The sequence below is a fragment of the Bubalus kerabau genome, chromosome 11, assembly GCF_029407905.1.
Source record: "Bubalus kerabau isolate K-KA32 ecotype Philippines breed swamp buffalo chromosome 11, PCC_UOA_SB_1v2, whole genome shotgun sequence".
In the NCBI taxonomy this organism is placed as follows: Eukaryota; Metazoa; Chordata; class Mammalia; order Artiodactyla; family Bovidae; genus Bubalus; species Bubalus kerabau.
In genome coordinates, this window is record NC_073634.1 from 6,270,346 (window position 1) to 6,292,755 (window position 22,410).

Consider the following 22,410-nt stretch of genomic DNA (forward strand, 5'->3'; position numbering starts at 1 on the left):
AGTTCAAAAGCATCAATTCTTTGGTGCTCAGCTTTCTTTATGGTCCAACTCTCAAATCCATACATGACTACTGGAAAAATCATAGCTTTGACTAGATGGACCTTTGGTGGCAAAGTAATGTCTCTGCTTTTGAATATGCTAAGTTGGTCATAACTTTTCTTCTAAGGAGCAAGCGTCTTTTAATTTCATGGCTTCAATCACCATCTGCAGTGATTCTGGAGCCCAAAAACATAAAGTCTGTCACTGTTTCCACTGATTCACCATCTGTTTGCCATGAAGTGATGGGACCGGATGCCATGATCTTCGTTTTCTGAATGTTGAGCTTTAAGCCAACTTTTTCACTCTCCTCTTTTGCTTTCATCAAGAGGCTCTTTAGTTCTTCTTTGCTTTCTGCCATAAGTGTGGCATCATCTGCATATCTGAGGTTACTGATATTTCTCCTGGCAATCTTGATTCCAGCTTATGCTTCATCCAGCCCAGCATTTCTCATGATGTACTCGCAAATAAGTTAAATAAGCAGGGTGACAATATACAGCCTTAACGTACTCCTTTCTTGATTTGGAACCAGTCTGTTGTTGCATGTCCAGTTCTAACTGTTGCTTCTTGACCTGCACACAGATTTCTCAGGAGGCAGGTCAGGTGGTCTGGTATTCTCACGTCTTTAAGAATTTTCCAGAGTTTGTTGTGATCCACATAGATGTTTTTCTGAAACTCTATTGCTTTTTCGATGATCCAACGGACGTTGGCAATATGATCTCTGGTTCCTCTGCCTTTTCTAAAACCAGCTTGAACATCTCGAAGTTCACGTACTGCTGAAGCCTGGCTTAGAGAATTTTGAGCATTACTTTACTAGCGTGTGAGATGAGTACAATTATGCAGTAGTTTGAGCATTCGTTGGCATTGCCTTTCTTTGGGATTGGGATGAAAACTGACCTTTTCCAGACCTGTGGCCACTGCTGAGTTTTTCAAATTTGCTGGCATATTGAGTGCAGCACTTTCACAGCATCATCTTTTAGGATTTGAAATAGCTCAACTGGAATTCCATCACCTCCACTAGCTTTGTTCATAGTGATGTTTCCTAAGGCCCACTTTACTTTGCATTCCAGGATGTCTGGCTCTAGATCAGTGATCACACCATCGTGATTATCTGGGTCATGAAGATCTTTTTCTGTATAGTTCTGTGTATTCTCACTACCTCTTCTTGATATCTTCTGCTCTGTTAGGTCCATACCATTTCTGTCCTTTATCGAGCCCATCTTTGCATGAAATGTTCCCTTGGTATCTCTGATTTTCTTGAAGAGATCTCTAGTCTTTCCCATTCTATTGTTTTCCTCTATCTCTTTGCATTGATCAGTGAGGAAGGCTTTCTTATCTCTCCTTGCTATTCTTTGGAACTCTGCATTCAGATGCTTATATCTTTCCTTTTCTCCTTTGCTTTTCACTTCTCTTCTTTTCTCAGCTATTTGAAAAGCCTCCTCAGACAACCAATTTGACTTTTTGCATTTCTTTTTCTTGGGGACGGTCTTGATCACTGCCTCCTGTACAGTGTTACAAACCTCTGTCCATAGTTCTTCAGGCACTCTGTCTATCAGATCTAATCCCTTGAATCACTACTACTGTATAATCGTAAGGGATTTGATGTAAGTCATACCTGAATGGTCTAGTGGTTTTCCTCAGTTTCTTCAATTTAATTCTGAATTTGGCAGTAAGGAGTTCATGATCTGAGCCACAGTCAGCTCCCGATCTTGTTTTTGCTGACTGTATAGAGCTTCTCCATCTTTGGCTGCAAAGAATACAATCAATCTGATTTTCATGTTGACCATCTGGTGATATCCATGTGTACAGTCTTCTCTTGTGTTGTTGGAAGAGGATGTTTGCTATGACCAGTGCATTCTCTCAGCAAAACTCTATTAGCCTTTGCCCCGCTTCATTCTGTACTCCAAGGCCAAACTTGCCTGTTAACCCAGGTATTTCTTGACTTCCTATTTTTGCATTCCAGTCCCCTCTAATGAAAAGGACATCTTTTTTGGGTGTTAGTTCTATAAGGTCTTGTAGGTCTTCATAGAACCGTTCAGCTTCTTCAGCATTACTGGTTGGGGCACAGACTTGGATTACTGTGATATTAAATGGTTTGCCTTGGAAACAAACGGAGATCATTTTGTCATTTTTGAGACTGCATTCAAGTACTGCATTTCAGACTCTTTTGTTGACTATTTGTTGACTACTCCATTTCTTCTAAGGGATTCTTGCCCACAGTAGTAGATATAATGTTCATCTGAGTTAAATTCACCCATATCAATTCTTACTGTAATGCCTGGTGTATGTAAAGATCCCAGTAAATATCTGCTGAATGACTGTACAAATATGTTAGCAAACACCCACAACCTACATTCATATAATGTTTTCATGTTTGCAACTGCTGATGCCGAATAAGTCTTCTCATTTGATCCTTACAGCAACCTTATATAAAGCATAACCTTACATCACATATAAGATATATCAGGCCAAGAAATGATCTTCCCCAGTTTGGAAATGAAAGTTGTGCTCAGAACTTGAGTAGTTTCTCTCAAGGCTACACAGCTGGTGAACACAGAACTCAAGGATCTTGATTTCTAATCTCCCAACACATGGCTCCACAACCCTAGGAGAAGGCATTATAAAAGATGGCCTTGTGTCAATAATACTAAACCATTACTGATACTCATCACAACATTCTGGTGCTCGGCGGAAACAAAGACTGACAGAACACTGCAGGCACATTATCCGCCAGTATATGATGCAGTCAGCACGTCTTTAAACAAAACATTATCAAGTAATTGATGACTCTATTAAAACAAAAGGGTGAGTCAGGAAGGAGAAAAATATAAATAAAAGTATGTTGGAAAATTCTGTCTTTCATAATTCTACTTCCCATGATCCTAAGATCAAGCAAGCAGAGCTCATGTCTTTGCAGAAGATCCTGCAAGTCCTTGGGGCTGAAGCAGATGAAAGCGGGAAGGGGGACTAAGCTTTTCATGTGATAAATTTCCCTGGAGCAGGGGTTCCATTTCACTTCCAGACTGAGAGTTTTCACTCAGGACATCACGCAGAGGCGATACAAGGAAGGATGGGGCTGAAGCTCTCAGCTTACTAGAAAAGTCACCAAGCAGCACATGGGCTATACAGCTGGGACACAAAAAGAGAGAGATCGCAGAAACGACTGCTGCTATGTAATCGCTAAATCATGTCCGACTCTTTGTGACCCCAGGCTCCTCTGTCCATGGGACTTTCCAGACAAGAATAATGGGGTGGGATCCTCCTCCAGGGGATCTTACCACCCAGGTATCTTATCGCCCAGGGATCAAACCCACGTCTCTTGCATTGGCAGGTGGATTCTTTACTACTGAACCACCAGGAAAGCCACAGAAATGACTACAGGAGGTCAAAAGACACAGTGTTCATCTCAGCAATCTCTCTGCCAAGTGGAAACTGGGGGGTTCCCCCAAGGAGAACCTGGGGGAGGCAGCACCCCAGGAGTGGAGACCAGAAGCTGCAGTCTTAAGCTAACTTCACCTCAGCTGTGATCTGGGCCTTGTGGACTGATTTGATGATGAGAGTAAGATGCCACGTGAGGCACACAAATGTGTCTTAGGCCCCCTGCTCCCCTACAACTAAGCCCTGAGGTTTCTATCATCTGATTATATACTCTTCAAGTAAGCTGCCTTCTTTCACAAAGTGTATGCATTTTGTCATTTCATCCATACCTGTGCTTTATAAGCTCATCAGAAGTGGTGTCTCCACTGTCCTTCAAGATGTCTACAGGAAGGGAGTATATCCTCAGCCCTAGCACAGAGCAGACTAAAAGCCGACTGTGTAGATGCTCACCCCACTTCCCTACAGTATAAACTCCCTTGTGACAACTTGCCTTCCCTGGCTCCTCTGCTCCTCTTTCAAAGCATTTCCCCCTCTAATTCTTAACTAACACTATATTTCTCTTCCAGCTAAAAGAGAAAATAGTGAATGCTGAAGGATTCCGTTTTAAGAATATCAAAGAGAATGCAATACAGGGCTAGTAATCAGAAGATAAGGAATTCTATCTGAAACTCTGCCAGTCTAACCTTGGTTAGCACATCCCTTGGTTCTAAGACTCTTAAGAGTCCTCATGTATCAAACAAGGGGGCTCAACAAGACAACCAGTTAGGGTCTCCTGAGATGAGAACTCTCTCTCACTACAGGATAACCTCCTCCTATAGGCGCCTGCAGGCAGACCCTTGATGATAACTGAAGACAGAAGCGCAGACCATAAAAAGTGGCTGGACCACAGGAGACGTCATTAGGGAGCTGTAAAGCTGAGCCTCTTCCAAACGAGGGGTGTTTCAGCTACAAGTAAACCACTCTGTATGTGATGACATGCAAGCTCAGATTTAAACCTGGTTTTACATATGCAATACTTGAAATACATGATATGATGTGATTTATAATCTGCTTTTCCTTCTTCACCAAACAAGTATGAGAGAAAAGGACAGCAGGAATCCTCCCAGAAAGAACTAAAAGTATGTCAGTATCTTAGTGAATATATGAAACTTTATATATTTAAAAAGCAGTTATCATCCAATTAAAAATAAATCTTAAAAAAGAGGAAAAAGAAATACATGTATATTACTTCCTTACCTTTTCTGTTGGTATGAACTGAGTCCAAGTGTTGTCTCAGTCTGTGAAGGAAGAAAATGATGGTGAAAACATAGAAACCAAATGTTTAAACTATAGACATACAGAATATCCACATATTTTATTACAGCTTCAACTTTGATTTTATACTCACTTTCAGGTTACATCTGATCCCTAAATCATGTGAAATGAACTGTCACACCATTATTATTCAAATGAGAGAACAATTTGGATTAAATTTTAAACAGACATGGAAATAATACAAAGTACCGATATTTGATTTTTAGAAGTTTGCCAAACCAGTGCATCCTATGAGAAGAGTCCCCTGTGAGGCTGCATGCTCTCACTGTTCACTGCTTCCCAGCTGTGTTTAGGGACTGGTGTAGTATGGTTCCTGCCACCATGGAGCTTGAGGTATGGGGGAGTCAGTCATTTTAAAACTAAACAAATACATATTTGTACACTGAATCAAGGACTTCAGAAAGTTGCTATGAAACTGGAAAGACACTATGAACAAAAATAAATAGGTAACATGCTTAAATATGTCACAAGGGAAGGCCTGTCTGAAGAGATAACATTTATACTGAAGAGCAGGACTGTGTGGCAGTGGAGAAAACAGCTCCTTGCAAGGGTCCTGGTACAGGGAAGAGCATGGGTGCTCAAGAAAGATGGCAGATTCATCTGGCTGGAGCCTAGAGAGAGGAGGGAGAGAAGCAGCAATGAGGCTGCAGGCCAAGGCAGCACCCTGTTACGTTGTGTCCTGCTAAGAAGTCTGGTTGTGCTGTCCTCTAAATGCAGTACAAGGGGTCTGAAGCTGTAGGAGACAGATGCAGACATGGTCCAGACGACCTGAGTGCTAAAGACATTACTCTGGCTGTAGTGTCGGAAATGGATTAGAAGAGCCAGCAATCACAATTCTAGGTGTATACCCAAAAGAAATGAAAAACAGAGAGCAGGGACTGAGCAGGCGTTTATAGACACCCATGGTCAGCAGCATTATTCACAACTGCAACGCATGGAAGCAACTCATGTGTCTATTGACAGATAAATGAAAAAAAAAAAAAAATGTGGCTTACACATACAAAAGAATACTGTTCAGCCTTGAAAAGGAAGGAAATTCTGATACACACTACTACCTGTATGAGCCCTGAAGACGAAGTTGACACTTAGGCTACATGAAATAAGCCAGGACAAAAACTACATGATTCCATTTACATGAGATCCTCAGAGCAATCAAAGTCAGAGACAGACAGTGGAATGTTGGTTGCCAAGGGCTGCAGTAAAGGGAAAGGGGAATCATTTAATGGGCACAGTTTCAGTGCAGAATGAATAAGAAAGTTCTGGAGCTAGATGGTGGTGATGCAGAAACAAACATATATGTACTTAACAACACTGAAATACACATCTAAATATGGTTAAAACTGTAATTTTATGTTATGTATATTTTACTACCAAAATAAAAACAGCTACAGTAATCAAACCAGTGTGGCAATGGCAGAAAGACAAACAGATGAATGGAACTGGAGAAGGGTCAAAAGTGAACTCACACATTTATGGTCAACTTGATTTTCAACAAAGGCATCAAGGTAATTCAACAGAGAAACATACATCTTTTCAACAAATGGTGCTGGAACAACTGGACAAAGCTATGTGGAAGAAAATGAGCTTTTTAGCCTTTTTGGCTCAGATGGTAAAGAATTTGCCTGCAATTGAAGGAGACCTGGGTTTGATCCCTGGGTTGGGAAGATCCCCTAGAGAAGGAAATGGCAACCCAATCCAGTCTTCTTGCCTGGAGAATTCCCTGGACAGAGGAGCCTGTTAGATTACAATCCATGGGGTCACAAAGAGTTGGACATGACTTTCACTTTTCACTATCCTTGTATCAGACCATGCAATCAGATTAATTTTAGATAAATCACAGTTCTAAGCATAAAATTATAAAACTTCAACAGAAAAACATAGGAGATTATCTTTGCAACATTCTGACAGACAAAGATTTTCTGAACAGTACAAAAAAAAAACACTAGTCATCAAAGAAAAAAAAAATACACATTGGACTTCAGTGAATTTTTGAAAATATGCTCACCAAAAGACATTGTTACAAAAATGAAAAGGCAATCCACATACTGAAGAGAAAATATTTGCAAACCACCTATTTGATGACGGACTTGTATCCTGAACGTATGGCGAACTTATGAAGCTGAATAATAAGAAAACCACTCAACATTTTTAAATGGGCAATTCTACAAACGTTAGTGAAGCACATGAGATGATGCTCAGCATCAGTTATCAAGGCATGGTGACCTACAATAATGTCCAACACGGAAAAGACTGTCCATACTAAGGGTTGGCAAGAACGTGCAATAATAGACTTTTAATACACTGCTGGTGGGAATGTAAAACAGAATCATCATTATAGAAGAGGCTTGGTAATTTCTAAAGTTAAACTTAAAATACCTACAAATGTGACCAACCCACTCCACTCCTAGATAATTGCCCAATGGAAACAAAAGCATATGTACAAACACAAGAATTTTTATAGCATCTTTATTCATGGTAGGTCCAATACTGGAACAATCCAAATTTCCATTAACAGATGAACTGACACATGGATTGTGGTATGAACGATGGAATACTACTCAGCAATAAAGAGTAAACGCAAAGACTGGAAACCTTTCTTTTTTTCTATTAAATATTTCTTTATGATCTTGGAAAAATATTTTTATTTTCAAATAATAGAAAATAACATTTGAATGGGAAAAAAAGCATAAACTATTATATATGCAACACTCATGACTCTTAATTATGCTGAGTCAAATTCCCCAAAAGTACATTCTGTATGATTCTGTTTATATAAAATGATTTAAAATATAAACTGATAGTATCAGAGAGCAAATGAGTAGTTGCCTAGAGATGGAGAGTGAGGGTGAAGTGATTTCCAAGGGTCACAAGTAAACTCTGGGGGCCATCGATACATATATTTATTATCGTGATTGTAGTAATGCGTTCACAGGGGCATAGTCAAACTTTCCAAACTGTACACTTTAAACAGTTTACTATATGTCACTTTTACTTCAATTAAAAAGTACAACCAAAGAATTCCAGGTCTGTGGCCCCCATTTGGAGTCGACAGAAAGGAGACTTAAGTATCATTCATGCATACTTTCTAAAGGGGAAAAAAATATCTTCATGAAGAAAATCTGGCCAAGAAGATTACTCATCAAGAACTGCAAATAAGGAAGCTGTCTTGTGAAAGATAAGCAGATACAGTAAAGGAACTGTGGAAATAAGGTTCGCAAAGCCAAAAGTAAATATTGTTTTTAAAAGTATAAGCCACAAAACAGAAAAGTCATTTAACTATAATAAACAAGAATAAAGATCTCAGCACATGCCAATAATAAAACTCTAAATATTGAGAGAAAAGGGAAAATCATAATAGACACTACTGTGTGTGTGAAGTAACTTAAGAAATAAAGGTTTAAAAATATCTTAAATACATATCAAAATTAAGCCTCTAAATCAAGCGATAAAAAGGCAAGTATAAAAATTAGATGGACTAAACAGATATATAGTATGATTAAATGAGACAAACTTCTCTATTAAGAACAACAAAAGGATCATGTCAAAAAAGCAAAGTCCAACTGTGAACTGTAAATACCTAATAAAAAATGATGCAGAAAATCTTGAAAGCTGAAGAATGAGCAAAAATAAACAGGGTAAAAACTTCCACCTTCTCTCCCCAAAAAAGAAGAGAAAAATCAAGCACATAAGCGTTTTATTAGCAACAATGAAAAGATTTTGGCACCATGTGCAAGTATTTTTATAACAGCAAAAAGAAAGAAAAATAAAGAAACTGGGGGAAATAATACTGTAACTGAAACGTAAGCAAAGAGCAAGAGGCAATTCACTTAAAGAAAAACAAATAGCCAGTAATCATATGAAAAAGATGGCTAGCTCTCTAAACTATGAAGCAATCCCTTCAAGAAACTCAGATTTCCTCTTTCACCATGTGATTAGCAGAAACCTCTGAGCTTCATGCTCAGAGATAAGGGTCTGTCAGGAGTACTCAGGGCCCAAGAAAATGCCTGTGCCATGTATTTCTGTATCTTCTATCAAACAGAAGACATACTTACAATACTGCAAAGCAAACTTCACGGAATCACAAACACATGAAGTGGGTGCCGCCTGACACACTGCAAATGATCTTTCACCGTGTCTGCCTACAAAGATAAGCACAGACTCCTTCCTGCCCACAATTCAGATTCCACTCTTCCACAGCATTTAAGGGCTCCGATCTCAGCCTACCTCACTGTTAGGCCCCACATTCCAGAGGAGTCTGAGCACTGTCTCTCTCTCTGAGAGCATCCCACAGGGATATAGGGAGGAAATTCTTCCAAACAAATGGAAAAGACTCTGCAAACATATATATGTGCTATGTTTTCAAATACTATTAAATTCGCTTATCATAAAAATAATATGTTTATCCCTCAACCTAGTGGTTCTCAACTGGGGACAATTTTTGTCTTCCAGGGGCATCTGGCAACATTCAGAGACTTCATTTTTCTGGCTGTGCCAGGCTGTAGGGTCTTGGTTCCTTGACCAGGCATCCTTGCAGTAGAAGTGCAGAGTCTTAACCACTGGACTGCCAGGGAATTTCCAACATATCCTTGGTAAGACTCTGTATGCCTAAAACTGACTTCTTTTAGCTTAATTGTCTAAGCTTAATTGTTCAGCTTGTGCTGAAGCTGGTCACTCATCTCCTTTTACGCATATTTTACGTTATTTTCTTAGCATTACCCTAAGTGGAGATTGTACTTTGTATGTTAAATTTACAACAGACTTGTCTGAATTAACACCAGGTTAGCTTCAACAGTCGATTCAATTCTGTCATTCTGCTATTTGTTTTCTACAATGCCCTATACTGTTTTCATTCCTCATTTCTTTTAATCCTGTCATCTTTTGTCTCAGGTGCCTTTTTGGAAGTGAAATGTTTAAATTCTTTTTGTGTATTTCCTATATTATTTTCTTTGTGGTTACCATGTGGATTAACCAAATATCCTGAAGTTGTAATACCTTAATTTGAATTGTTATCAGCTTTAACTCAATCACACTCAACGTGTACTTCTTTCCAGCTCCATCCCTACTTCTTTCAGTTGTTGATGTCACAAAATTTATTCTTGATATACTTTGTATCCAAAATCAAATAATTATTTTAAGTATATTATTCTTTATGTAGAAACCAAAACGTGAAGTTACAAACCAAAGTGGCACTAATCATTACTTTTAGACTATTAGGTTTTGTTTCTTTTTAATGTATTAGTCTCTTAAATAATGGAGAAAACAAAATGTGGAGTTGAAACCACTGTTCCAATAATACCGGCTTGTAAACTGCCGCGTTTCACTTCTACTGTGATCTTCGTTTCTTCACGCCTTTACCGTGTTTAGTGTTCCTTCATTTTTACCTGCAGGACTCTCTCCAGCATTTCGGGCAAGGGTTAGGTCTAATGGTAATGAGCTTCCTCAGCTTTTATTTATCTGGAAATGTCTTAATTTCTCCCTCACTTCTGAAGAACAGGTTTGCCAGAAATAGGATTCTTGGTTGATAGTCTTTTCCTTACAGCACTCTGAATATGGGGCCCACTGCCTTCTGGTCTCCAGAGTTTGTGATAAGAAATCTCTTAATAACTTATTGAGGATCTTTTTCACGTGATAAGTCCCTTTTCTCTTGATGCTTTCAAGGTTTTGTCTTTTAAAGGTCTGATTTAACATGTCGCAGTGTGCATCTCTGAGTTCATCTTACTTGGAGTTCACTGAGCTTCTTGGATGCTTACATTCACGTTAATTTGTGACATTTTCAGCCATTATATCTTCAAGTGTTCTCTCTCTCTTTTTATTTTTTAGGACACTGTATATGTTGGTCCACTTGATGGTCATAGGATCCAGTGACTTTTATTTAATCTTTCATCTTTCTGTTCCTCAGAATCAAGAGTTCTTCATTTCAGTTACTGTACTTTCAGCTCAATTTTCTTTTTGATTTCTATTTTCCCCAGCTTCACTGAGGTAATAATTGGAAAATAAAAATTATTTACATTTGAAGCATACAATGTGATGTTTTAATATACATATACATTGTGAAATGATCACTTCATAAAATTTTCTTTTGTAAGAACGATTAAGAACTACTAGCCGAGCAAATTTCAAGCATATAACACAGTATTATTAATTACAGCCATATTGTACACTAAATCTCCCGAACTTACTCATCTCGCAAAACTTAAATGTTGTACAACGACTGAAATGAAAACTTCATTAGAGAGATTCAAAGGCAGATTTGAGCAAGCAGAAGAAAGAATCATCAAACTGGAAGATAAGACTATGGAAATTCTGGATTCTGAGGAACAAAAAGATGAATGATTAAAGAAAAGTCAGCATTATTATTAGAAAAATCCGATTGCTCTTGGCTTGTGCCCTTCTAGGGGTACTTGTGCTTCTTAGGTGGATTCTAATTTCTCTTCAAGTGTTTTGGTATCAAAAGTTACTGTCATGTCAGTGTTTCTGAACAAGGCTTTCTATATTTCTATTGATATTTTCATTTTGTTCATATGTTGTTTTCTTGATTTTCTCCACATCTTCCTTTAGCTCTTTGAGCATCCTTAAAATGACTGTTTTTAAAGTATATCTACTTTAAATTTGTACAGTAGACCTGCTATCAGGTCTTTTTCAGAGACGGTTTCTGTTGATTATTTTTTTAGTTTGAATGAGTCATTTTTCATGTTTTTTTTTTTGTTTTGTTTTGTTTTTTACACACTGTGATTTTTGTTTAAAACTGGATATCTGAATCTAATAACATTACTCTGACATCCAGAGTAATGACTCTGGATGTGAGATTCTCCTCCTTTTCCAGAGTTTGCCACCTGCTTGTTTCTGTTTATTGCTTTTGGTTTTATAATTTTTGCAGGCTGTATCTATGCAAAGATAAGTCTGAGGTCTGATCTTAAGGTCTTCTCAGGTCTTTTATGAACCCAGGCCCTTCCCTGAACATTCAAAATGATTTTTCTAATTTCTGCCAATTATGCAATAGCTTTTGAAGGTTGTTAGACCTTTAAAAATCTTCTGGGTCACTTAAGGATGAGGAACTTTTAAACAGTAGGGGAGCTGCAACAACAATGGCCACCTGCCTCTTTGTCTAACCTCTGAGATCAAAAGCAGCAGTCAGGACAGGGATCCCCAATACTTGGAGGACAGAGTCCTTTTTTGGCCACCCAGGCTCCTGCAAGCTGTGGGCAAGCTGTTTGACAAACACTGCACAGCTGCCTGCCACGGGGCCAGTGGGTGAGGGTGGGTAACTGCTTTTATGCTAAGCGCTGAAACGGACTATATTCTACTTTAATTTACGGACTATATTCTACTTTAACTTACCTCAAGCCTTCCCCTTGAAGTTACACGCCTTCAAAAGACTCCAGAGTTCCAAAATAGTTACAGTATTTTTGTTATTGGTGGGAGGTCTCTCCCATATAGGTGTTCACTTGTTCCAGCACCCTTTACTGAGTGTTCCCCAACGCTCTTCAGCGATTCATAAATCAAGTATCCATATATGTATGAGTTGGGCTGGACTCTGTTGCCTTTTCTGATCTATAAAACTGGTTTAATTCATATGGTTCAACATAAAATGCAGAGATGCACTTGTGTTTTACATATCAACTGTTAACCAGAAAACTTGCTCAAGTGCTTACTGAATCTAGTAACTTTATCTCCAGACTCTGGATTACCTCCATAAACTTATCATAATCTGAGGTGAATAACGTTTTCTTTCCTCCTTTCTAATCCTTTTAAGTTTTTGATTATTTTTCTTGCCTTACTGGCTACAACTAGGAGATGTTGAGTATCAGTGGTATTTAGTGGGCATCTCTAACCCAGTCTTCATCTCAGAGATAAAACTTGTAGCATTTCACTGTTAAGTTTGCTCTCTACTATAATGTTTTCCATACTGCTCCTCAACAGATTTTTTTTTTATGGATATGTGTCAGCTGGGGTTCTCAGCAAGATCCTGAGGAAGAATCCTCAAGTGTTTGTGCTCATCTTGTTCTCATCGAAGAAATGAATTCAGCTTCCTTATTCTATATACCAAAGCTTAGTAGCCCTGTCAACCAGGAATGACAACAGCCAAAGCACCACCTACAGAACACACGGCTGAGAGGACGGCTGCGGTTTCTAATCATACCCTGGTGTCACCAGTGCTAACACGAGGATGCACTGGAAAGAGCTGCACACGTGTCCTGCTGTGCAAAGAGCTCTGATACCAGGAAGCTGCGTAAGTACTACATGCCAGATTCTTGCTCTAACAGCTGAACACTGAGCAAATTATTTAACTTCTACGAGCCTCGTCTTCCTTATCTCTAGAAAACAAGAAAATCAAGTCCAATTTTTCTAGCAAATTTTTTGAGTTGGAACAATTTTTACTGACTTACCATCAATTAATTTTTAGGACTTAAAAAATCACTATGAGCCAAAACACAAAAATATAAATTCCACAATCTGGGAAGGAATGCTCTCAGGCAAAATTCTAATTTTAAATCATGTTAAACAAAGCTGCTGCTTCGACTCTCTCCTTGCTTTAGCTTTAATCTAACTTGGAGAAACCTGATATGTATTCTGCCATAGAAATACTACGTGTATATACTGTTGTTCTAATCACAAGAAACCAGGAGCTGTTTAAGAAACAGCTGAACTTAATGGCAAATTATTGCCAGAAAGAATGACATTATGTCAAATCAAAACTGCTGTTCCTAGGAAACATCCTTCAACATTAAAATGAATGATTCTTACACATTTCTATTCAAAGGGTCTAATATTCTGTTAGTTGAAGATATATAATCCATTCTGTATAGCACCCCAACATCAGGCACTCTGCCGGAGTCTCAATGCAGTTTCACTGTGGCTGAGTTTACCACTTTAGTACTACCTGCCCTTAACACTGCAGTCTAAAATTATCTTTGGTATAGAACTCTGAGGTCACCCCCAAGCTCTGGTCCCAGCATAGCAGCAGACCCAAAGAGTATGAGCAAATGACATCCCAGGTGACAAGCTCTTCCACACCCGAGTCCTTTTAGATATGGATTGACAGCCCCCCACTCCCACCACCAGCAAAACACGTCAAGCTTTCAGAATTTTCCACTTGCAACCCGTATGTCTAGTTCCTAAAAGACATAAATCCACCTTTAATCAGTAATAAATAACTACATTTGGAGAACTGTTTTCAGAAATTCAGTACTGAGTTGCCTGCTCTCTACATCCTACAAATCACCAAAAGGGAGATATTTTAAATGGTCACTCCTACAGGTTCTCCAAGTTCTTACCCTGCAAGAGATTAAAGAACTGGAAAAAAGAGACTAAGATCACTTTCTCACGAGGTGGCTTTACAAACCCAGAGATCATTATATATCTTGTTTTATTCACTTTTAAAATATAAAAAGCCACACAAAGATGTTCTGTAAGCACAGTGCAGCCAGTGCCTGAGGTATGTGTTTCTTAACATCTCTTAGGTAAAAGTAGAGTAAGTTTATCTAAAAACTTAGAAGCAGGGAAACAGTTGTCATCCAAAGCATCTATTTGCTTCACTGTCAGAGAAAAAGAACCTTACAACCCATCACCTTTTTTCTTGCTTCTTTGTCTGGCTTAGTGCCTAAAACCTAAATTTACACCACAACACAAATAGAAATCTTACTCCAGGCTCCTAGCAGAATTATTTCTCTGTTGCCTTAATCAAACTTTAATTTTTACTTTCCTGCCCTCATTATGAGCTTCAGGAAATGTTTTTTTCAGAACTATATTTAAGTCATGTATTTAGTTTATAATTAAGTAAAACAAATACATGATTGGCAGCATCATGTAACAGAGATACGAACAATCACAAATGTATTTCTACCACACCCGAAGTGAGAAGAACAGAATTCCAATACCAGTCCCATTACTGCAAAGTCACAAAATTTTGAGCAACTTTCTAAATCTTTTAAACCTTGGTTTCCCTTGAATATAAAAAGTAAAAAATTATCAGTCATGTTACCAAATAACATGACACCTGAAAACACATGTTATTATGATGAAGGTGGTAATGCTATAGAATAAGTACAAAATATGGTAAAAGTTTTGAAGAAAGGTGAAAATCAGCCATGAAAATCAGGAGTGGTTAAAATGTCATTCATTGTCTCATTCAGCTCTGAAATCCTAGAACTGATTTTTGAGCTGGGAAGACTAAAATGGGCTTCATGGTGATATGTGAGCTAGATCTGAAAGGAAGGATAGGCTTTTTATCAGATTACATCTTCTAATTTTATGCACAATGTATTTAAAGACATGGCTTAGGATGGCTATGGGAAGGATGACATAAATGTAAATCCACAGTACATATACCCTTTGGAGTTCTCTTCCAGGTAAGTACCTACGGTCCAACATCCGAATTCATGTGTTTTCCTCACTGGCTCCATACTCTATAATACAGTTTACCAGCAATTCCACTGCTCCTGATCTGACACTCGCCACCTATCCTCCCAACATCCCCTACAAATATTTAATTTAAAAGATAATTCACACAGCTAAGAAGGTTTGTATTATTACCCATGACTCTACTGACCTGTCTGCATATAAAGCTCATAAAATATATTGCATTTGAACCAGTTACATTTTAAAAGAAAAATAATAATCAGATTTTATTCAAGGCTTGACAATGAGCCTTAAATAATTCTTCAAACTTAAAATAAAATTACCTGTAGAAGCCCTCCATCATCAAAACGCAGCACTTCTATTATGCTCTCCGACTGAATAAATGCTGTGATGGAAACAAAACAGATTGTCACTTAACAGGAAAGAAATTTCATTTAAATAAAATCTTTTAATTTAAAATTAATTGCTACAAGTTAATACTTTTAAAACATACTACTGCTTGATGGTAATGGTTAAAGAGGAAAATATAACTAATACTTCAGGATGAAATGCTTGAACTAAAACAATCCAGTTAGAAAGTAGTTTTAACAACCTACAAACTATGTAAGCCACTCACAAAATATTTATTCCTGCTATATTGCCAGAAAGTATGAAATAAAGTTCAACTAGCTGCAGTAATTGTGTTCCAAGTATTTACCTAAATGATTTGAAAACTTATGTCCACACAAAAATCTGCAAGCAACTCCTTATAAGCAGGTTTGTTCATAACCTTCAAAAACTGGACACAATCAAGATGTCCTTTAATAGGTGAGTAAAGAAAAAGCTGACTTGAAATACCTGTGGCGGATTCATTTTGATATTTGGCAAAACTAATACAGTTATGTAAAGTTTAAAAATAAAAAAAATTAAATTAAATTAAATATGTAAAAAAAAATAAATAAATAAAAAATAAAAGAACTAAGATCATGGCATCTGGTCCCATCACTTAAGGGCAAATAGAAGGGGAAAAAGTGGAAGCAATGACAGATTTTGTTTTCAGGGGCTCCAAAAATCACTGCAGATGGTAACTGCAGTGATGAAATTAAAAGAAGTTTTGCTCCTTGGAAGGAAAGCTATGACAAATCTAGACAGCATATTAAAAAGCAGAGACATCCCTTTGCCGACAAAGGTCCATATAGTCAAAGCTATGGCTTTCCAGTAGTCATGTACAGATGTGAGAGCTGGACCATATAAGGCTAGGTGCTGAAGAATTGATGCTTTCTAACTGTGGTGCCAAGAAGACTCCTGAGAGTTCCCTGGACTGCAAGGATATCAAACCAGTCAATCTTAAAGGAAACCAACCCTGAATAGTCACTGGAAAGACTGATGCTGGAGCTGAAGCTCCAATACTTTGGTCACCTGATGCAAAGAGCTAACTCACTGGAAAAGATCCTGATGCTGGGAAAGACTGAAGGCAAAAGGAGAAGGGACTAGCAGAGGATGAGATGGTTAGATAGCATCACCTCCTCAGTGGACATGAATATAAGCAAATTCTGGGAGATGGTGGAGGATAGAAGAGCTTGGCATGCTGCAGTCCTTGGGGTCACAAACAGTCAGACACAATTTAGCAATTAAATAACAACAACAACAGAGACAAATGTAGATTACCCATACAATGGAGTATTCAGTTCAGCTCAGTCACTCACTCATGTCCAACTCTTTGTGACCCCATGAGTCGCAGCACGCCAGGCCTCCCTGTCCATCACCAACTCCCGGAGTTCATCCAAACTCATGTGCATTGAGTCAGTGATGCCATTCAGCCATCTCATCCTCTGTCATCCCCTTCTCCTCCTGCCCCCAATCCCTCCCAGCATTAGGGTCTTTTCCAATGAGTCAACTCTTCGCATGAGATGGCCAAAGTACTGGAGTTTCAGCCTCAGCATCAGTCCTTCCAATGAACACCCAGGACTGGTCTCCTTTAGGATGGACTGGTTGGATCTCCTTGCAGTCCAAGGGACTCTCAAGAGTCTTCTCCAACACCACAGTTCAAAAGCATCAATTCTTTGGCACTCAGCCTTCTTCACAGTCCAACTCTCGCATCCATACATGACCACAGCCTTGACTAGACAGATCTTTGTTGGCAAAGTAATATCTCTGCTTTTGAATATGCTATCTAGGTTGGTCATAACTTTTCTTCCAAGGAGTAAGCGTCTTTTAATTTCATGGCTGCAGTCACCATCTGCAGTGATTTTGGAGCCCAAAAAAATAAAGTCTGACACTGTTTCCACTGTTTCTCCATCTATTTGCCATGAAGCTATGGGACTAGATGCCATGATCTTAATTTTCTGAATGTTCAGCTTTAAGCCAACTTTTTCACTCTCCTCTTTCAGTTTCATCAAGAGGCTCTTTAGTTCCTCTTCACTTTCTGGCATAAGGGTGGTATCATCTGCATCTCTGAGGTTATTGATATTTCTCCCGGCAATCTTGATTCCAGCTTGTGCTGCTTCCAGCCCAGTGTTTCTCATGATGTACTCTGCATATAAATTAAATAAGCAGAGTGACAATATACAGCCTTGACGTACTCCTTTTCCTATCTGGAACCAGTCTGTTGTTGGAGTATTACTCAGTGATAAAAAGTAAAAGAAAGGGCTACATGCTCTATGATTTTAAGTATATGACATTCTGGAAAAAGCAATACTATAGAGATGGTAATAAGATCAGTGGTTATGAGGGATTTGGAGAGAAAGGAAGAGTGAAATAAGGAAACCATATGGAACTTTTCAAAGCAGTCTTCTATATGATACTGTAATGTGAGATGCATATGACCCTATGCATTTATTAAAAACAGAACTTTACAACATAGTAAACCTACTGTAAGCAATTTAAAAAAATCATTTAGGAGATCAGGAATCCCAGGGCAGACTGCAGAATATGACAAAACCACTTATTTCTATTCTAAAAGTACAAAACCATCTCACAGAACGGGGTGAGGTGAAAGGTGCTGACCTAAGTAATTTGGAAATGAGTAGAATGAGTAAGACTAAAGGCAAATGAAACTGGACATAAGCACTATCTTTAGGTGATAAAGTTATTTTCCACAGGGGTTTGGGTTAACCATCCTGATGCTGCTCCACATGTATTCTTGAATTCAACCATTAAATATATGTATGGATGGTGGATGGTGACTGTCAAGACTTCTCACTTTTGAATAAGAGTTCACAAAAAAGCAAGGGAAGGAGGCTAGACTGATCCACCTGGTAATGGATTAGAGTTAACAACAGCAGCACAAACTAAGGTTGAGCATGACAAAGCTACAGATGGTCACCTACAGAAACATTTACTGATGTGCCTACACACTGGTGGGCATACACACACACATTACCACCTAACAGCAAAAAGCATATACACAGCACACAGGTCTTGGGTCCTAATACCATCCTCCAATAAAAGGAACAGGGGCTTCTTACAGAAATGGCTGAATCTAGGACTGGGGTCAGGGGAGAGGTACAAAAGGTGAAACTTGTGCCAGAAAGAAAGTGCTTAAAAAAAAAAAAAACAAGACAAAACAAAAAACCCTCCGTTATGTCAGAGAGATGTAAGAGTTAACAGGAAGAGTTCCCCAATGGCCAAAGCTGCAACAACTTGAGCAATCATGTCAAGTAGTACTGGATTAAAACCCAAAGTATAAAATAAGTATCTATGAGTCTATACTTGTATAAATAAATGAATGAATAAATAAATAAATAACAGGGGAGAAGAATTCTAAATAATTTATGTAGAAGCTCTTTTACTTAGAAGGTAGAACATAACTGTCCACTCCCTAAGCATGGGATGCCCATGGTGACCCCTTCCAAAGAAAACAGTATGGAAAAGAGGAAAAAAAGAGTAACTTTACAATGGAGAAACCTGACAAAAAATGTTACCTCAGTCAGATGATCAAGGTCAACATCCACAGTAAAAGCCATGGGGACAGTACCCTTGATATGCTGAAACAAAAACGGCACTTTATGGTCTTCCTCCTAAAATCACGTAACTCCAGACTCATCACGAGAAAAACATCAGCAAATCTCAGCTGAGGGACATTCTAGAAAAACACCTGATCAGTACACTCCTGAAAACTGTTGAGGTCATCAAATATAAGAAACGTCTGAGATACTGTCACAGATCAAAGGAGCCTAAGGAGACATGATTACTAAATGTAATGCTGTATTTTGGGTGGCATTCTGGAAAAGAAAAGGGAAAAACTTTTCATTTAGGTAAAAACTGAGAAAACTTGAATAAAATATGAACTTAATAATAATGTACTAAAACTGGTTCAATTGCAAAAAAAAAAAAAAAAAGACCATATAAGTATGAGATGTTAATAATAGGGCAAACTGGGCAAGGGGTATATGGCAACTCTGCACTATATTTGGAATTTTTACGTAAATCTAAAACTGTTCTAAAATGAAAGCCTATTTTTTAAAACCCACAAAACAGTGGTGTTTTATTTGGTTTAATATGACCCTCCCTGGCTCCTCTTTGTTGGTCTTTGTGTATTCAGGAAGAAGGCTACCGTCTAATCCCATGTACCTGGCTTTCCAGTGTGACCAAAGCTGAAAGTCATGGGGCAGCCAAGATGCCAGTGAAATAATTACATCACTTTACCTACTTGGATGATGTCTTTGCTGCCTGCTGAGCATCCATTTCTTCTTACTCTAATAAGAGCACCCTGATTTTATTTTGTGGAAAGCCTTGTCCCTCCATTTCTCGTGTTTCTCTTCAACCTCAGTGCCAACTTGCTCTACCCTGAGGAGCATTCCTCACCAGTTCTTCATATACAGAGAACATTCAACAATTCTGTGTGTGAATGAAATTTCATCTTTCTGCTCAGGCACAAGTACTGGTTATTTGCATCCACTGATACAAATGAATTACTTCTGATTCTCTCTAGTCCTAGCTTGAGGTTGAATTTCCAAACTAAGATCAGAGCTAATGGCTACAAGGGAATTACTGACATAGAGTACATCTGGAGTACACAAAAATGTATCCAAATAAAGCAACAGACTATTAAGAAAAAAGGACTGTGAAATAAAAGGCTATGCCCAGCATACTCATCCATTTCTCATCACTTCCCTCTCCTTTTAACATAAGGTGACATTTTAGATGATCCGGAAAACCTTTCTGTTATGCTCTTGTTGAAAACAGGTACACGGATGCAAGGACACAATGACCTATCAAGAATTAACTGAAACAGCCGGACGCCCACAATGTAACAGACAAAAAGCCACTGCGAGTTCTGAGATGTCTATGTGAGTAGACCAACTCCCAGTTAGAAGCTTTCCATTTAGCTAGCAGAGAAAACAAACAAACAAAAAAAGTAACAGAAATGAGCTGTATTTGGTGGCTGCTATTAGAGTTACGGTTTTTTCAGTAGTCATGTACAGATGTGAGAGTTGGACCACAAAGAAGGCTGAGAGCCGAAGAACTGATGCTTTAAATTGTGGTGCTGGAGAAAACTCTTGAGAGTCCCATGCACAGCAAGAGATCAAACCAGTCAATCCTAAAGAAAATCAACCCTGAATATTCATTGGAAGGACTGATGCCGAAGCTCCAATAGTCTGGCCACCTGCTGCCAAGAGCCAACTCACTGGAAAAGACTCTGATGCTGGGAAAGATTGAGGGCAGGAGAAGAAGGAGGCGACAGAGTATGAGATGGCTGGATGGCATCACCGACTCAATGGACATGAGTTTGTGCAAACTGCAGGAGATAGTGAAGGACAGGGAAGCCTGGCGTGCTGTAGTCCATGGGGTCACAAACAGTCAGACACAACTTAGTCACCAAACAACATTAGTTATGATACAACAACCATCATGTAAGATTCCATCAACAACCAAGGTCAGACCTTTATCTAACGGATGAGAGCTTTCCTAAATATAGAAAAGTAGTAATATAATTTGGGTATATAATACCTAATATAATAATATAATTAGGAGCTTTAAGAAAAAATACATGAGATACCTTAGGTGGGGGAAAAAAAAAAAGACCAGCAGCTATTATAAAGTCCTGAAAGGAGAATATTGTGTTATACATCAACAGCTTTCCTTAAAGCATGTAGAAATGAACAGGATTCAACTCTGGAATAAAATAAATTAGAGTATTTTACTTTAAGTGATCGATCTTAATAACTTTAAGTTATATGTCTAGAAAAGCAGAAGTGACACTAGATATGCACTTAGTCATTTAATGTGTTAACAGTTATTAAGGTATAAATTACAAAAAGGAACCCAAGCAAGTCAAATTCCCATATGGCCACATCTCTAGATTGGAAACCACCAAGGACAGCTACTTCCTCTCCTGAGAATTTCTGTCCCTTATTTTATACACTAATGGAATTCTAAACTGTCCCAGTGTTTTCCAGTTAGAGCAGCAACCAGATGCAGAAGAAAGAATGATGTCTAGGGGACTTTCCTGGTGGTCCAGTGGTTAAGAATCTGCCTTCCAAAGCAGGGATGTGGGTTTGCTCCCTGGCTGGGGAACTAAGATCCCACACGCCACACAGCAACTAAGCCAGCACGCTGCAACTGGAGCACCCGGGTGCGCTGGAACTACAGAAAGCCTGAGTGCCGCAACAAAGCCCGAGTGCGGAAAAAATACTGATAATCACCGATCACTGTGTTACTAAACGTCAAACTAAGTTTATGACATAGATATTATGGATTCCATTTGAAGATAAAGGTTCAGTGAGGTTAGGCTCAAGGTCCCTCAGCAAGAAAGTGGCTTGAGAGGAGCCAATAAATTTCAACCATGGGACTTCAGAACCTAAGCTTCTACACCCATAACTGTTTACTTTCAAAATAAAGTGACGCTAATGCTCACAACCAGCAGTACCTTCAATCAACCTAATTTTTACGATCAGGCATATATTCCTAAACAAAGGGAGGAAGCAGGATACATAAACACAAGGGGCTTAACTTCTGGCCTTCAGGGTCCTACTAGCATTTGCTCTATGAAATTGAGCTCAGCAGGATGCACTTTAAGCTTCTCATATTCACCTACATCACTACGATGTCTGAGAGTAACAAAGACATTCATTTTCTGTGGAAAAAATCTCAGTGTGTCAGTTATTTAATCACTTATATTCAAAACAGAAGATCAGAAATTGAGTTTACTTCCCCATTGCACTTTAGTAAAGAATAAGACAAAAATATCTTCACTTTAAAGGTAAATCTTTCTCTACTATAATTAGGGATAATTTATAATGTATTTTTATAATATAATTTTTATAATTTATAATTATAAATTATAATTCTAATTTTTTATAATATAAATTTTTTTAGGTAGAGATTCTTTTTTCTGAATAT

At 38.4% G+C, this 22,410-nt stretch overlaps 1 protein-coding gene across 6 annotated transcripts in view; it reads right to left on the reverse strand.

The window, feature by feature from the left end:
• Positions 1–22,410, reverse strand: part of TMEM131 (transmembrane protein 131) — a 182,051-nt gene that overhangs the window by 113,192 nt on the left and 46,449 nt on the right. For 5 of the 6 annotated variants that reach the window (XM_055539390.1, XM_055539389.1, XM_055539388.1 and 2 more), the window contains 2 exons: positions 15,411–15,472; positions 4,651–4,691 (listed from right to left, as the gene is read on the reverse strand). Coding sequence is in view for 2 of the 6 variants with exons in the window: in XM_055539387.1 (XP_055395362.1) it covers positions 4,651–4,691; positions 15,411–15,472 (103 nt within the window). In the remaining 4 variants the exon portion in view is untranslated. Of the gene's footprint in view, positions 1–1,651; positions 4,586–4,650; positions 4,692–15,410; positions 15,473–22,410 lie in introns of those variants that run through there. The other variant, XM_055539391.1, reaches the window with a different exon arrangement.